We start from the raw sequence: 17,373 nt of genomic DNA, 5'->3' as shown, positions 1-17,373 counted from the left end.
AATTCTTAATTTACATTTTTTCTTTCCAAAGCGGTTATAATAGTAACAATTTTGAAGTTAGCCATGTTGAAAAAAAAATTATATTTAATAAATTTGTTTTCAATTTTGAACATTAAAATATTTTTTAAAATCTTCTTGTATTTCATTTAAAAATCAGTTATTAGTTAAAGTAAGAAGAAAGAAGTTCTGTTGAACTAAAGTTCTGAGTGAGGCTGTCTTGGGATTTTTTTCCAAAGCTACCAAAAATATTTTTCAAAAATAATTTCTGTTGTTTGAATCCCAAAGGAAAAAAATCAATATTTAATTGAGCAGCACTTGTGAATGACCACAGAAATGTTCTTGTTGTCTACCTTTTCAAATGTTTTACAGCATTTGTACGTAAAGAGTAAAACCTAGAGGGGAGAGAGTTGTTGCTGTTGGTCGTGGAAAAAATGCATATATATACGAGGTCTTAATTTTTAATGTTATCCCTCAAGATTACTGTATGTGAAATCCACCATAAAGTAAAACTCAGTAAGTTGTGGGTAAAGTCAAAATAGTAGTTGGTTGGTTTTGGATTGGGCTGTGGCTTTTTTGTTTGCTTCGGGTTTTGTTTTGGTTTGTAGGATTTATTTTGTCTTGCAGATATGTGTGTTGATTTTGCAAAGACCCACAGGCTGAACAAATAGTGTGTTTCTTAGGAACACAAATTTACTTCATAGCATGAGAGTCACCAGCTTGTCAAACTACTGTTCCTCATGGCAGGACCATTGTAGCCTGGTAGGCATTAATTTTTACAGAGAAATTTCCTTTTTTACTCAGCAATGTCAAAGTACTCTGTAATATTGCACCTTTGTTTGGCATCACACACAAATCATATGTTGGAAGAAAGGAACAAGAACTTTAGTAAGTCTTAAACATAACAACAATGAAGAAAGGTTGAAGGTCAGTAGTTAATGAATTCTAAAAATAATAACAGATTAATGGTAAAGACAGAAGTGTAATACCCACCTTTCCATGGATAAAAGACTATTTAAAATTAGTGGTCAGTTTTTTCTTCCATATCCTTTCAAGAGAATGGATTTAATTTTTCAAAAAGGACCACATATATGATGCACATTTTCTCTCTGAGGACACTGAAGATGGCTGCCAGAAGTATCTTCTCTGGATTTAAACAAAAATTGTCAGGAATAGCTTCCTTATACTATTTGGTAATGTGCTATGTTTAATGTGTTCTTGACATCTTAATGTATTCTTCCTTATTTAGCAATTAATATTTTTGTCCCCATTCTCAAAATGGAAGGCCTTTTTTTAAGACAACTAGCACAGAAAAGATACCTTAATAGAGAAGAGTTTGAACTCTAGAAGCTTGAACTTGATCTCAAACTAGAAACCTTGAAAACTCTTACTCCTTGGACTCCCAAGTCCTCTGTTTCCTCCATGTATTTTATTACTCTCTGGTTTCTAGTAAGATTTATCAGTGATCAGAAAGAAGGACCAATAACAGCTCCCGCGTCTTGTCCTTCAAGAAAAAGAGTTCTTTTGGACTCCTCTAGATTTCAGGAGAGGCATCCTCACCTTCACCAGTTCCACACTGATAGGTCGGAAAAGCACCAGTTTCCTGTTTGGCCCTATTATCTTACCTGTCACACGGTGATATTTCTTTGTCTAGATTGTTTTGCACAAAGGGAATTGATATTTTTGTTAGAGCTTGCCTCTTACTCCAGTTTTCTCATTCTCACAGTTCTCTGTTGAGGCTTATGTGTTCAAAGTTAATGCTGGTGCTCTATTGTCCTGGCTACTCCCTTCCACTACAGGAAGAAATTTTGAAACATACCTCCATAGCCAGGAGTACAAGCCGTTCTTATCAGTTTACCAAGGATTATCTATGAACCTTCTTAAAGGTTTTTTATGTTTGGTTTTGGTTGGTTGGTTGGTTGTTTTTTTGTTTGGTTGGTTTATTTTGTTTGGGGGGAATTTTTGGACTTTCTAGGCATAAAGGAATGGGAGTCAAGATCTAAGACATTTTCTACAAGAGTAGAAAAAAAAAATCATTACAACAAGAACACTTCTGAGACAAGAAAACTACACCTGAGATTCCTTTTAAAAAATACATATCTACAGCTTTTTCTCTTTGGGGTTGTCTTACTTATTCTCTGTGTTGGACAGAGGGGACATTGTTGCAGAGAATGAGTGCTAGTTCCAAGGATTCTATGTCATCCATGCTGAAGTCAGACACTCTTACTATCCTTGTAATTCAAAGGGAGAATTTTGTAGTTTTGACAAGGCGCTGGTTTGCCTGAAATACCTGAACCTCATAGACAGCTAGAGGAGGTAGAAGAATATTTATCCTTTCTTACTAATTTTTTGTGTGGTCTGATTTGCTCTCCTAAGGCTTAATTGGGAATTAATGAGGTAGTCATGGATTGTTCCCATGACTTGTATCATACTCAGGTTTACTTTGCATCACTCCATTCTACTTCTGCTGCCTAACGTGCCAAGATCTTCACTTCCTTTCTCAGCGGTGGAAACTGTGACTAGCCATAGCCACTGCACATCCCACGAGATTCTCAGGCACTGGGAAAGCATCTGCTCTTTGGTGGCTGAACTGGGCACAGTCTTCTCTTTATTTTTGGGTTTAAAGGCAATCCTGTGATCTTTAGGGTATTGTGTACACAAAATGGGTCATTTTGTCTATACTTTTACCTTGCTAAAACCAGCAGAAGAGAATGAGGGAACTACTGCGCAGCTGTAGGTCTCGTTCAAGCTGGAATTTAGAATTGCAGTGTTGTCCTCAAACTGTTCATGTATGGGAAAATAATAAATTGCCCAAGTGAGTCATAATGTTGATGATAATCGTGATAGAGGAAAGTATATTTCACTTTATGCATTAGACTGAAAACATGGCTTTTTCGTGTGATGGTCTCTTCAGATATTAAATAGGCATAAATAGTATATAAATAATATAGTATTGTAAAGAGTATTTTACCCTAAACTGTTCATTTATGCCTGTAATTTTAGCAAGGGTTCTGATGATAATATAAATTACAAATTAAAGATAAGACAGTGAGGGTTCATTTACAAGAATCCAGAGATGAATTACCAATTTAATTTATATGAAGTACATTTTAGTGATAATTTTTAAGTGCAGTTCATTATTTTGAAGAATATTCCTGTCTTTGCATCCTCCCCATGATGTTTGTCATCAGATTTCTCGTACCTCTCAGAAGTGGTTAGCAATGTCTTTGTTTACTTTTTAAAAAATGTAAATAATAAATAAATATTTGTGTAATATCACCTTTATGTGATTAGAAAAATTTCTTCCAGATACTTAACAGGTTTTTTTTTCTACAATTCTTTGTTCTTTATTTCTATGTTTCTCATTCTCTAGGAGAACATAGAACTTCTCCACTACCTAAGTTTGTTAGTAAAATTTATATTTAAAATGTTTTGCTTTTACACATCTGTCTTCATAAAAACAAATGAGAAGATGCTCTGAGGACATTTTTTCTGCTCTTTTTAATATCTGAAGTGTCTGCAAATGAGATACTTAAATAATTGAACAAAATTAAGCATAGAGCTATCTTTATACATTTTGTTCCTTGAATATTGTAACCTTCTGAGAATGCCTGTAACCTACTTGCATGTTAGTAATTCTTATTTTGAAATGGCTACATCACTTTTTCAAAGTAGGTTGAAAGAGAATGGTCTTTAACAGTTGAAAATCTGAAATTTGAGCAAAGGAAAATAATATATAAATTTGAGCAAAATAAAATAATATGTAAAATAATGTATAATATATATAAATATATAAAAATAAAATATAAAGAGTAATATGGGGGAGGGAATAGCTTTCCCTACAAGTACGGATTTCCTGCCCACTTACATTAGAGATGCAGAAATATTTCAGTATAAAATGGTTCACTCTCTAAAACACATGGAAATGAGAAGAGGTTTAAATAATATTTCACCATTCTTTCAGTTCTTTTGTTGGTTTTTTTTCCTCTTATATATTCTCTTAAAAATAACTTTCATTTCTAAAGATATAAAGCTATATGCTTTGGAAATAAGTGGGTAAATCAAAAGAAAGTTTAAACACAGTCTTTAAAATAGCATTTTCAGTTTGGTTTCTCTCTATTTTATGTGAGTTATACGGAAAACAGATGGAAGCATTATTAATTTTTTCCCCCAATGAGTTTTAGTGCAGCATATTTGTATGTGTTATCTGAAACATATGAATACTTAGTATTGCTGCTGTTAAATTTGTAATGAGTTGTAGGGATTGTGAAATTCCCTGACTGGCTCTCATGCAAGCAGTTCATTTGCAGTGCTTAGATGTGTTAAGATTAAGCAGGGGGAATATGGCAAGCACTATCCCTGACCCTAGATGAAAAATTCAATCTTTATGAGTTTGCCCCAACTCTCATGTTTGGTGGAAATCAGATAAATACTGTCTAGTTCTGACAAAAAACCCATGCAGTAAAACCTGGTCCTAAATACAAAAGATCACATGGATACCATGTCTTATATTGAAAGTTCCCTAGTACGTATAAAGCCATGGAAGTCTTGGGACAAATTTTACACATCAGCTGGAAGTCTTTCCCTGTATTTAGCAGTACTTGATGTGCACAGGCATATTAGGTGTTGGAACACAAGTATTTATTAGTATTTATTTAAATAGCAGTGGCAGAAACGTGAAAACATTGGTTTTGAACTTCAGCCACATCTTCACATCTGGCTTGCCATAATACTCAGATATTTTCAAATGGCTCAAGGTGTCATGAAATGTCTCCAGTTATATTTTCAATGTTAATTTATTTGTAGTAAAACATTTGAATGAACTGCTCTGTCTGGCAGATATTAATGCTTCAAATAAGTTCAAATATCATATATACTGAAACACTGACTATTTTTATTTTTAATAAATATTGTTTTCTTCAAGTTCTGTAGTTTTTCTGTTTAAATATTAAGGTCTTTCAGACAATGTCCTGCACATCTGTATATTTTGTCAGTTTACATCTCCATATTGGAAAATCAATCACAACAAAAATTAAATCATACAGTTATGATCATATAATTGATCATTATGAAACTACTTGTATAAGTACTGTTAAATAAATAGTTAATAGTCCTTATATTCCCTTGAAATTTGCAAGGACAGATGGAGTGCAGCATCTGCTTCAGTATGAAAGCAAGATAGTGTTCTTTATACGTACAAAAATTAGACATGGAATACAGCAATGTTTACTTGTACAGAGACATGAAATTGATGTGATAGAAAATGAAGGTTAAAATAGAATTGCTGCAGGACAAAACCTTTATCTTTGAATTGGTATAATTATTATACAGATGACATATATCAGAAGCAGTTTCATCATTTTAAAAATTGTGATTTATATTGTTACTAAGTTTATTTTCTTATTTCCCTTAATTTATTTTAAAAAATCATTGGTTGCACAATGCACAGTTCTTGCACAGTTCAGACTTGTCTCTTGTTAGGAGCACTTAATTTCTTGGAGAATTGGGCCCAGAATCTATTACTCCAATACATTTGTATGTAACTGTTGTATGTTTCTCTAAAATATAGTTATGATTTCTGCTCTTGATCTATGTGATATTATTAGTATTTACAAAAAGAAAAAAGCAAACCAAAATTCAAAAAGTGCCTGTCTGGACTGATTCCGTTGGTTTTCTTTTTGTATTATTTAATAAGTTGCTGTAGCCATATGTTGCAATGCTAGGGTTTTATAAGTTGTAGAATAAATTTAGCTGTAGATCAACTGTAAGTACCTGAATTAAAGTTACATGTAAAACCCTTGTTTATGAAGTGTTATACAGCAAATAGCACTTTTTAAATGATGATTGATCAGTAATAGTAGTACATGTTTTAAGAAGACATTCAAAATCTTTGAGTCTAGGAGTCGTTAGTGATTACAAATGTTTTTCCAATAACAGCTGAATTTATAATTTGCATGTGTGAAAGGGTGATTCCAATGTAAATATTGCTGTTATAAAGCAGATGAACTGCAATTGTGTTACCACTATCAATAGGCCAAATGTTTTTCTTTAGTAAAATACCTGAGATGAGAAATGTACCTCTTATCTGCTGGTTAATGTCTGTACTTCTCTGCAGGGAACTAATTTAAACACTTCATGAGAGATTGACATTTTCAGTACCTTAAACATCCTTAAAAGCTGCTTTGTTCACTGCAAACCATATTTAGTATGACCTCATAATAATGTAGCACACCTCAAGTGTCATGCCTGTCTTTACTATGCACTTTGGAGCTGTGTTCATCTGTACTAGACAACTGCACTTCAAGGAAAGATTTTTTTTTTGCTTGATAGGCAATTAGCAGTAATTAGGAAGATTCACTTCAGTAAGGTGTCAACATGAGATTGTTTAAAAAAGTTGAATGTCAGTGGCTTTAAAAGAGGGTTCTTTTTCCTGACACATAGGTATGGCATGTGAAACATGAAATGTTAATTTAACTTTTCTGCTTATTATTCATGCACAATATTATTTTGTCATTCAGATACTACACTGACAGAGTGCAAAGGGTGTTAAAATAGTGCTGCTGGAATAAAAAGAGGATTAATCTACCATTGGCCAATTAGCCAAAGGGTACTTAATGGTCTCTAAAGGCTACTGAAGTCTAACAACTAGCTAAAGCACTGGCAAAAAGTCCTCCATATTACCTTCATTTATTTGACATTTTGTGGAATAGTCAGCTCCTGATAACTGCATTTGGCTGAAAAAAAAATACAACTAAACGATTCAATAGATTTTACTGAAATTTCAGAAGGATAATGACAAATAAGTTCTACATTTTACAAGAAGTTTGTCTTGATTTTGGGGGGTCTTTGTTTCAATTTAGGGATGGGATATTAAGTCACCAGAGTCTTCTGTTTGATATTTTGTCTTCATGTCTAGAATACTAAGTAATCAACCACTTACTGCACTTGCATGAAAAGAACTTTCATCCAGGATTTGAAGTTATTTGCCTTTTCTCTATATGATCACATTAAGTATTCACCATAGCTTTTTAGTCTGGTATATATCTTTTGAGATAGCTACATACCATCTTTATTAATTTTGGCTTTTTTTTTTTTTTCCTATGACCCATCAGGCAGAGGAAGGTTTTGATTCAAGAGTAGTGGGATTGACACAATTAATTGGATATTGTAAATAGGTTTATCATTATGTTGTAATAATATTTGAGAGAATGAGTAAATTCATAAACACCTAGCTCTCTGCCTGTAAGCATGCTTTGAAAAGTTCTGTTACGTTTTACGTGTGCAACAAGTACTGCTTATTTTGTGTGTTTTTCTTGATCAAGCAGAAACTGTGTGAAAATAGTGTTCTATGTAAAACATTTATAGAAGCAGTGTTAAATTTTAAGACGGAACTTGGTATAGGAGCTATCCATATAGCAAATGTATTCTATAACATACTGTAGGAAGGTTTCTTAGGAGAAAAGAAAAATGAGTGTTCAGTTTTCTTACAGCCATAGCAGTGTTTGCATCTGCCAGGATTTTAGGGTGGGAAGCTTCACAGAAAATGGGATTTTTGCACATCGAAGTCTATTAGCTTTAGTTTACAAAATGAGTAGTAAGCTAAGATTATGTCACTGTTTTAAAAGTGTGTCAGGAATGCCTGATTTACATCCTGGTTTATAATTTTTATATAATATATTTTGCAAATAGAAGTGTGTGGGATTGTGTGACTTCAGTAGCAGTACAGCATCAGCTCCTTCCAACAGAAGTGTTATATTCATACATGCCAGTTGCAGTAGAATAGTGACTTCTGTAAAATAAAATCACTTATGGAGTGATTGTGATGCCAAGGAGCAATAGGCCATTCCAGGAACTTCCTGTGTTAACCCACTGGGCCTTCCACACAGCTGTCTTTCTGAGCAGAGAGCTTACAGTGAAAAGCCTTGCTGAGTCACTGGAAGTTTTATACTGACTACATAGAAACTGAGTTTTCATCACTTACTCCTTTGTGAACAGCAGTACAGAGTGTCATGAGTATACCAGGAGCAAGGAGATTAAGATAGATGAATGTTAAAATACTGAACTTATAAACATCTGTTAAGCCAAAAACACTCTGGAGGAGGTGCAGCAGACAAAGGCCGCTACATCATAGAGGAACAGCAGTAGGCTGTCTTTACCAACATCTGGTCTAGCTGATGTTTAAGATTCTTCTACCTTTCATCCTGGTGACCTCTTCCCCTGGAGTAAATTCTTTTTACTCTGTAATTCAGGATTTGTGTGTCGGGTAACACACGCACAAAACTTTTGTTTTGTCTGAAAAAGAAAAAATCATTAAAAACTTGACCTAAAGTATAGGCAGTGGTGAAGAATACCAGGGTAATAAACTTGTTTCTTAAGTAAATACAAGGAATATCTTTTAGGCATAAATCTCTTGATAGGGCAAGGGTGCTGTTTTTTATATCCCACATGGATTTACATAGGATTTTCTCATAACTGTTCAATAGATTAAAAATAAAAGAGTAATGCAGTAGAATTGTCAGTCCTGTAGTAAATTTACAATGTCTACAGCAGTATTAAGAGACAAGTGATGTCAAATGTCTGATTGCAATTGCATGCCTGTCTGGTTTTGTGGATTGGGCTTTTGTACATCATATGCTACTTTCACTCCATCCATAGTTCTTGTGCTGTTTCTGAATTTATGTAGATTTGTATTTTAAAATCTTTTTTTCTACCTCTTTAAGTAGTTTCTGTAACCAACTGTCATCTTTAGTACATGTCCCATGAAGGCCTTTTTCTTTTTGAATATATTTGTTATAATTTTTGAGAATGTAGCCAGTGCAATTCAAGTTGTTTTAGAACTGATACATATTGTCAGCAGCAGTAGCCTAAGAAACTTCTGAGAGTCACGAGCTATCTTGGGCAGATACGGACATTTCTAATTTTGAACAGAGATATTGATCTAGCTATGATTTTTTTTTTCTTTTCCTTTTATGAATAATTTATTATAGAGATACTGAATCATGAAATTCTGCATGTTGAAATATTGGTTATACTGGACAAATTAACATAATCTTCATATTTTTCTATACTGTGTTCTTCTGTATTACTGCTGTTTTTTTCTTGTTGAAATAGTCCTTATTTTGTCTTTTGCTCTGCAAATGTAGTAATTACGAGAAGAATACATCAGATTAAGGAACAGTCAGTTAGAAAATACAGTATCATTCTCTTGTTTAATAATGACAGCAGACGCAGAAGGGAATGGAAAGATTAGCTCCTTTACTAAGAACAGTACTTACCTCAGATACATATGTAAAATGCCCACTGACTTTAATAAGTGCACTTGGTGAATATGAAATAAATACCGTTATTTTTTTAACTTTAAATACCAGATGAATTTTCGTTGTACCCATGATATTTTTTTAGGCTAATGCAAAATATACAAGCATTCTTTTCTCATTCATAATGGGAATTAATGTGACTCTCTTTTATCTGTATATATGATCTTCAGATTATTGTCATGAAAGTGTATGTTTTTATAAACACATATGTATGATTTTTTCCTGATTATATCAAGCTGTATAAAATCTAATTTGTAAGTTAAATAATAAACTGCTTGAGAATAGAATACTTAACTTTCACTTCTTTTGTGGATTTTTTTGTTTGCTTTTAGGGGTGGTTTTTTGTGGGTTTTTTGAGTTTTGGGGGATTTTTGTGTTTGTTTTTTTGATTTCTGGTTGGGTATTTCATTTGACATCAGCTTATAATCAGGCACACATTTAGTTATTTCAGGCTGTCATGTATCTTCTCATGCTTCTGATCAGGATTCTTAACAAAGTAAGGGGTTTTTTTGCATTTTGAGGTATTTCAATACCACTTTGTACAATTGTTTCTTATGTTAAGCTACTGTATTACAGGCTTATGTGGAATAATAAGATAGCATTTTAATAACCCATGTAAGGAGCTGAGAGCTGTTAGGCCATTGTTGGCTTTCGGCTGACTGCAGTTTTGTGAAAGTTAATCACTGGCATGGATATTATTTCTGTTCCCTTTTTGCAGAACAACATTCAATATTTAAATTAAAACAATTATTTAAAACATTACTTCTGAAAGGAGTAATGTGAAATATATTGGTACAAAGATTGAATAAGTCTTGTTGGTTGTCGGTCAAGTGCAACAAGACTAGAGAGTTTGTTTGCATGATATTTATTTGAACTAAATCCCTAACAAGGCTCGTCTGCTAATTGGACTTAGCATTTATGTTGCTAAGTGAGAAGCATTTTGGCTGCAGTATAGGGTGGTAAGACCTACCCAGTGGAATAAACAACTAACATCTGTTATCCTGTCCTGCTCCAGCTTGTCTTTTACCACTTAAGTACTTCAGCCCTAGAGTCAAGGTTATGGAATGTGCAGTTCTCTGGCTATGGTGCATATACTGAAAGGGATGAAATAACACATAGGTAAAGACCAGCCAACCAGGAGATGTTTAGTGCAGCTGGTCCACTTTGCTTTAACCTCTACAAGCCCTAGAATTATCAGAACAGAAGCCAAGAGAAGGGTGTACACTTTATAGCAGTTGTCAGCACAACTGCTGAACAACACAAGCAATTCAAATGAGCTTACAGTGGTCACCGTTAGAACAGATTTGACATCTAACTACCCTTTATTCACACTGGTACCTGAGACACCATTTCTTCATATTCTGTGTAGAAATAATTGCTGAATTCCAGGGAGGCTCTAGGTAAACATGTTTCAACAGTAACTGCTGTTACAGTTTTGTATGATAATTTTTGTTTGTCGTAGTTAAAACTGCAACATATTAAATCGAAATTGAATTATTTTGCCTTAAAATAATTGCTTGTTTCCAGTAGATTTCTTTTTTCTGCAAAGATTTCATCTTTGCCTGTACTAGAGAATTCAACCAACAGTTATGCAATGTAATTACAGGTAATATGTACAGTTTCATTCCTCTTGAATGGTGAACTGGAGAAGCATCTAATATGATCAAGCAGAAATATTTTTAGGATGAAATTGATTGTTTATTATCTTTGTAAAACAGATTTTGACCTCCAGCCTGGCCAAGTGGCAAGTGGAGAAGGAAGATTTACAAGGAAAATTAAAGTTGAGAGAACATCTGTCTCAAACTGCTGGCAAGAGTGAAGCCACACCAGCTCCTTCAAAGAACACTGATTTAGAGATGAAACAGCTGCAGTGCAAACTAAAGGTGACAGAACAGATTATCTAGTGCTGAGGATAATTTGTATGAGCAGTAGTTCATAACTGGGTCAAGCAGACATACGTATACTCCCGTACGCCTAACATTTGTATATCATCGCAAATGATTAGCAGCTTAGGTGTTAGATTGCCTTTGATGGTAAGTAGAAATGTAGTCATAGACAGAACTAAAAGTTCTAAAACTATTTCTGCAGATCAGATAGGCCAAACAAGGAGCCTTTCTGGGTTTTTGCACAATGACTAAGTACATCTTGTTGGAAGGTGCTGTGAAATCAGTTTGATGAGAATTCAGTTGGTTCCTTTCTTAATCTAAAGAGAAAAGCAATAGCTGTCTGTGAAAGTGGAGCAAAGAATTTGAGCTAATGGGGCAGCAGTGTTGTGTGTGTGTCAGTGTTGTCTTTGTCTTCAGAGAGACTTTTTTATTATTTTTGTAGATTAGCTGGTAGGAAAATACTGACTGGTTGATGATTTCACTTTTCAGTCTCGGGTGATTTTGTTGCATGTGAATGATGCAGAGACTTGACCGTGTTGTTCCGAAAGTTTTCTCAGCAGGTGGCCTGGCTCAAACATATTAATTCTTCATCTCTTCTCACTGGAGGAAATATATTTGCAACAGTATGTCTTCAGGTTTTTTTCCAATTGTTTTCTGTTAAGTAGTAGAGGAAAGAGAAAAGGTCAAAATGGTGCAGCTTCGTGCTGCTAGAAGAAACTCAACAGTAGCAAGAAGTCTGCCAAAGGATCAGCTAGGAGAAAAGGCTATGTTACATGGTCAACATAGCTGCCTCTAAATGCTGGATTAGCTGTGCTAGCACATGAGATGTGGGCAATGCTCAGACCTCTTAGCTGTTGATGGTAATCATGGTATTACAGATCGTGGCTATTGCATACTGGATGCATAACATCCAAATTCAGGGATTAGTAAAGGTAGGTCACATTGATAAAGAGATGAGGCCAGCAGGGAGTAGCCATGAAGAGGCACATAAATTGATCTGCTTTAATTATGAGAAAGAGGTCTTAAAACCATACACACTGTCTTCTTGAGTATTGTTTTTAGGTTTGGGATTGAATAATCTGCTTCTGTTGCTGTTAATTAGGGTTGTACCTTTTACATTAGTGTCTTCATTAACCAGAAACCTAGCAGCCAACTGATCTCTCAGGTAGGAAAAATTAAAAAATGGGGATTTTTTTTTTTAATAGTCTAAGAGTAATACCCATGCTAGAAGCCTACTCTATTTGTCTGTCAAATGTGAACAGCAAAATAAATTGCTGAAAAATCAAAGGGTTTTTTTTTTGTTTCTGCAGCAGAGGAAATATTTAGCAAGCATATATAAATCTGATATCAAAAATACTAGCATGACTTTTAATTCCTTCTTAAAGATATATTAAATTTTTAATGAAAAAATAAATCATGTATGCAAAACTATATTTAGGATGGAGATAGTCTGTGACCCCAAATGCTAAGTAGTAGAGTAAATTCACTGGTTTCTGAACTGGATAAGAGTTTTCAATATAAGGAGCTCAAAAACTACTTAAATCAAGTTTCTGAAATTCTTAACTTTATTTAAAGCTAGTTTAAGTCCTGAGAGTTATTTTTTAGCTGAAGAATTTGACAAAGGGTTTTCAGTTATTGTTCCAGGCTTTCTAGCTGACTTAAAGATGAGACACATAGTTATTCTTCTGAATATCTGAATGTCTAAGCAGCAAAAGCTTTCCTTATAGCTCAAAATGTCCAAGTACCTGGCCTTGTTGGTTATTTTTTTTTTTCTTTAGCACTATCTTTGCAGTGCTTGTTTACATTGTAATAATGATTCCTTGTATCTTTTCCAACAGTATGAAATGTGTTAAGTGTGGGTGGTGAGTTCAGAGGCAAAATGCCATAAGCATATGTCTTTGCCTCTGAATGTGTGCAGAGGCCCACCTAAGTACTCAAGTTCATGTCTGGTGTGTAAACCACGTAACTGGGTGCTCTGCTTTACGCTAATGGAACTCAATCTCCACAAACAGGTCTCAGGAAACTCAGGAATATTCTGCTAGCATACATCATTTTAACAATTTTCTGGTTATACCTCACATTATAATAATAGTAAATAGAGCAGACAAGTTATTAAGAACAATATTTTACATCTAACTATGCACACAAGAATATATACTCCCCTTGAGGTGCACAGAGTTATGTGCAATACTCCCATTAATGTTAATAGGCATTACAAGTCTGCACCGAGCAGAGAAATTCTCCTGAAGTATCATTGTTTACAGCATCTGATCTGTTTGCTTATTGTTTATACATAGTGAGTAAAAAGCTGTAGTACAGTGGCTAAAACTGTATACATACAGGCAGATACATATTTTGTGGGTATGCTTAACATGTCTCTTTTGGCAACACCTTTTGAAGTTCTGAAATATCTCTATGTGGTATGTGTGCCATTTCAGCAATGGCATTCAATGCATGTGCTCAGATTACTAAGATGGCTACTTAGTTAAATTTCTTTCTTTCTTTCTTTTTCTTTCTTTCTTTCTTTCTTTCTTTCTTTCTTTCTTTCTTTCTTTCTTTCTTTCTTTCTTTCCTTCTTTCCTTCTTTCCTTCTTTCTTTCTTTCTTTCTTTCTTTCTTTCTTTCTTTCTTTCTTTCTTTCTTTCTTTCTTTCTTTCTTTTTTTCTTTCTTTCTTTTTCTTTCTTTCTTCTTTTTCATCTTGGGTAGATGATGTGTAATTGCCTGGAGGAATAGAAGCACTTTTTTTCTTATATACAGATGAGGAATGGCCAACAACTGTATAAATGTTCTTCACTGGAATGACACATGCCTGAAAATTAGGATCATACCTGGTTGTTAGTGAAATGTAGAATTTGTGTTAGTACAGACAAATGGAAATGTCTCTGTCTTGTGCTTTGAATTTCTGGAGATGTGAAAGCAACCACTCTTCTAAATTGTTTTGTATTTCTTAATACTTAAGATGAAAGGAATTACTGGACATTCTTACTGTATAGATGTAGACTCCTTGTGCTGTAGGACTGTACCATTCAAAAATATAGTTCAAGTGAAGATCCAGTTTTACTTCTCTTCTGTTACGTTTTATTTTGACCGTGCTGTGCAAGAGAAAATGCGGTCTGATTCGTGCTTGCAAGTGTCCCAGAGAATATCTAGTAGCCACACATTATTAGAACAATAGAAATGTACTGATTTTCATCATATTTTCCAAGGAATGTACTTCTGCTGAAGTGTTTCTAGAAAGTAAGAACACTCCTTTTTTACCAGCTAATTTCTAAGAACCTTCGTAAAATACATGGAAATTTACTCAGATAATTTTTTTCAAACTTTACTGTTGACTGTGATCAACAGTGACATTCGGTCTACTTTATTTATATTTTAATCTTTTTCAATATAGAATTCGAACACTGAGATCGCTAAGCAATCGACCACCATTAAGTCACTTAAAAAACAAGTCCAGGAAAAAGAAGAATGGATTCAGGAACTGCAAGCGAAGTGTGATGCCCCTTCTATCCATTGTGTCTGGTGCCACCCAGTGGCAGCTGTGAAATTGCTGCAACGTCAACTGTTCCTCGATTCTTGAGAGAGCGATGTCTTCTTTTTATTGCAGTCTTGCACAGTGTTACAGGGATGTTTTTGAAACTGGAGCAGTTTGTGCTTAAATTCCGGTTTTTGTAAACTGATGCAGCTAACTACAGTATCTGTATGGCAGTAAGAATACCTTAAGTCGGAGCTCAGGCTATTTTATCCTTGATGTAAGTCGAAATGAATTCCTCAGCACTGTTAAACACAGTCTTTCAAATTCAGTAATTCTTTGCCTAGGGGCTAAGAGACATGCCAAGGTTCAGATGCTTAAATAAGATTAAATAGCTAGTCTTATATTCATAAAAAAGTTCAAAAGGACAGTTGTATTTGTTTCTATTTGAATTGACTCAGGTCTGTTATTCATTTTGAAATTCAAAAGTTGTCAAATATGCAACTGATTTTTTTATTCTACCTACTGTAATTGATATAATACTGGTCTTCAATTATATTATTATATCAACTATAAAAAAGCTATGTGTATCTGAATTTCTTGTCTGCCTAAGATTTTAACTCATCTAACCCTTCTGATGTTTTAATTGAAGAAAGAATGCAGTTTGCTTATCTGAAAATAGTTCATTTGAAATATAGAGAGCTCTAAAAATGGTTAAATTGTTGATTGCTTATTTTCTGTTTCAAAGTGAATTTTTCCACCATAAGATTTCAAATTTCAAAGAGTTATTGGATAGCATTCTTTCTTTATAAAATAGATCTTGCTTTTTTTATAGGCTGTAAAATATAATAACCAAAATAGCAGTAAGAGAATAAAGGTGAAATAGGTCAAAGAAATTTTTAGATGCATAGTATTCCTGGGTTTTTTTTTTTTTTAAATACAATATTGACATTGTGTTAAAAGTGTTGTATACCTGAATATAATACCATTCATTTTGATTTCATTGGAAAAAATCCAGATATCTGGACATATTTAGGTATTTATGTTTATATTTAAAATATTAATTTGTGTTATAATAGTGAAAGGATTTTATAAGGCATAATTTTGTCATTGAACAAAGATTACTTTTTAGTACATGGGAGTTTTGGGGATTTTACAAGAAGTTCCTGACAAAAGCTGATGTTATTTCTAGGTTTTGCATTTTATCTCATCTGACACATAGGGATAGAGTTTTTTCTATCTAACTATTTCCCATGTATTACTCAGTTGGAGGAAAGGAGTCTTCCCCATTTCACTTTCTTTTGAAAATAATTTTGCAAAAAATAGTGTTTGCATGATTGTTTGCAACATCAAAGGAATTTAATTAATTGACTTCTATGGGCTCAGCAGGTTTGTTTTCCCTTTTTTTGATAATAGTTTCAGCACTGTTGTGATTTCAGTTCAGACAAGCAAAAATCAAATCACAAATATATTGCATATTTTAAAAAGGTCTGTTTAATAAGAGACTCAAACTGGGTTTAGTACTTGAGAACCAATTGCAAGAACTGCATCAGCTTTCATTTTTGAAAGTATTGTAGTGCTGCAGGTGTGATAGATTGTCTACTGCCTTCATACCTTTTAGTTGCATATTAACCAAATTTTCTAGCAGTGATATGCAGTCCAACTTCTTCCTCTGCAGAATTTCTGAGTTGGAGAGGGATGTTACTATGAAAAGGCATTTGACAGAAGTCTTAAGGTCTTGCCTAAAAGCAAATCAAGAAATGAGAAAACCTCAAATGAAACATTGGAAAGTCTTGAGAGAAAGGTACTTCTTTCTTGCTATTTCTAGTTTTCGAAAAAACAGAAGCTGGTGGATTTACGGAAGTTATTTCAACACACTATACATATTAAATCAATATATTGCTTAAAGCAAAGAACATATAGTTAATTGAAGGGTGTAATTCCCTCCACTATAATTTGTATGAAATCAGTATATGGTGATAGCTTGAATGGATTCAGCACAATTTAATTTATCGTTGTTGTAGGTGTAATTAAATATTAAAGTATTCAGAACACACAGTTACAAGGATGTGCTGTAAGTAGTGGGATTTAGTTTTATGCACTGTAAGTTCATAAAATATAGTAGACCTGAAACAAGGGCAATTTTACATGACATATGCTAATTAAGTCCATGCATCTCTCCTGGCTATAGTAGTTAAATGCTTTAATATGTTAATCTATTTTCTACTACAGTGTTATGAATGATTCACGCTTCTTAGCTTAAAGTATTTCTAACTGTGTAGGTAGTGCTTGACTTCTATAGCAAATTACTTTCTCCTGCAAAATTTTAGGATGATTTCACTGAAGGTAAGAGAATTTGTATATGATTTAGCATATTTCTTATGCAACTGATGCATTGCACTTTGGCCTTCAATGCCAGAAAAAGATCATGATGTTTGGTTGTCTGTCAGGTTATGCAGCTTATTACCCCAAAATAGAAATAAACAACCTGCCAGTTTGCTTTTGTTTGCCTAGAATGCAAGTGCTTGCTGAGTGACACAAGCACTATTCCTGCTTGCGGTCGGTCATACAGCATTTTCAGCTCCAAAGAGAGCTAATGTATAACCCTCCATGCTAAAGATAAGGTGTTATTAAGAAATCCACAGCCAGAAAGTGAGAACATTAAGTAAGCAAGGCAGCTAAGGTACGACATGAAAAAAATACC

The 17,373-nt window shown here is 33.9% G+C and overlaps 1 protein-coding gene across 1 annotated transcript in view; it reads left to right on the top strand.

The window, feature by feature from the left end:
• CNTLN (centlein) overlaps positions 1 to 17,373 on the top strand; it is a 168,932-nt gene that overhangs the window by 124,103 nt on the left and 27,456 nt on the right. Inside the window, 5 exon segments of the mRNA XM_041485556.1 lie at positions 2,211 to 2,231; positions 11,033 to 11,197; positions 14,592 to 14,689; positions 16,348 to 16,424; positions 16,427 to 16,473. Coding sequence (XP_041341490.1) covers positions 2,211 to 2,231; positions 11,033 to 11,197; positions 14,592 to 14,689; positions 16,348 to 16,424; positions 16,427 to 16,473 — 408 coding nt within the window.

The sequence above is a fragment of the Pyrgilauda ruficollis genome, unplaced genomic scaffold (genome assembly GCF_017590135.1).
Source record: "Pyrgilauda ruficollis isolate IOZ18807 unplaced genomic scaffold, ASM1759013v1 scaffold71, whole genome shotgun sequence".
Classification (NCBI taxonomy): Eukaryota; Metazoa; Chordata; class Aves; order Passeriformes; family Passeridae; genus Pyrgilauda; species Pyrgilauda ruficollis.
This window is presented reverse-complemented; position numbering and strand designations above follow the sequence as displayed.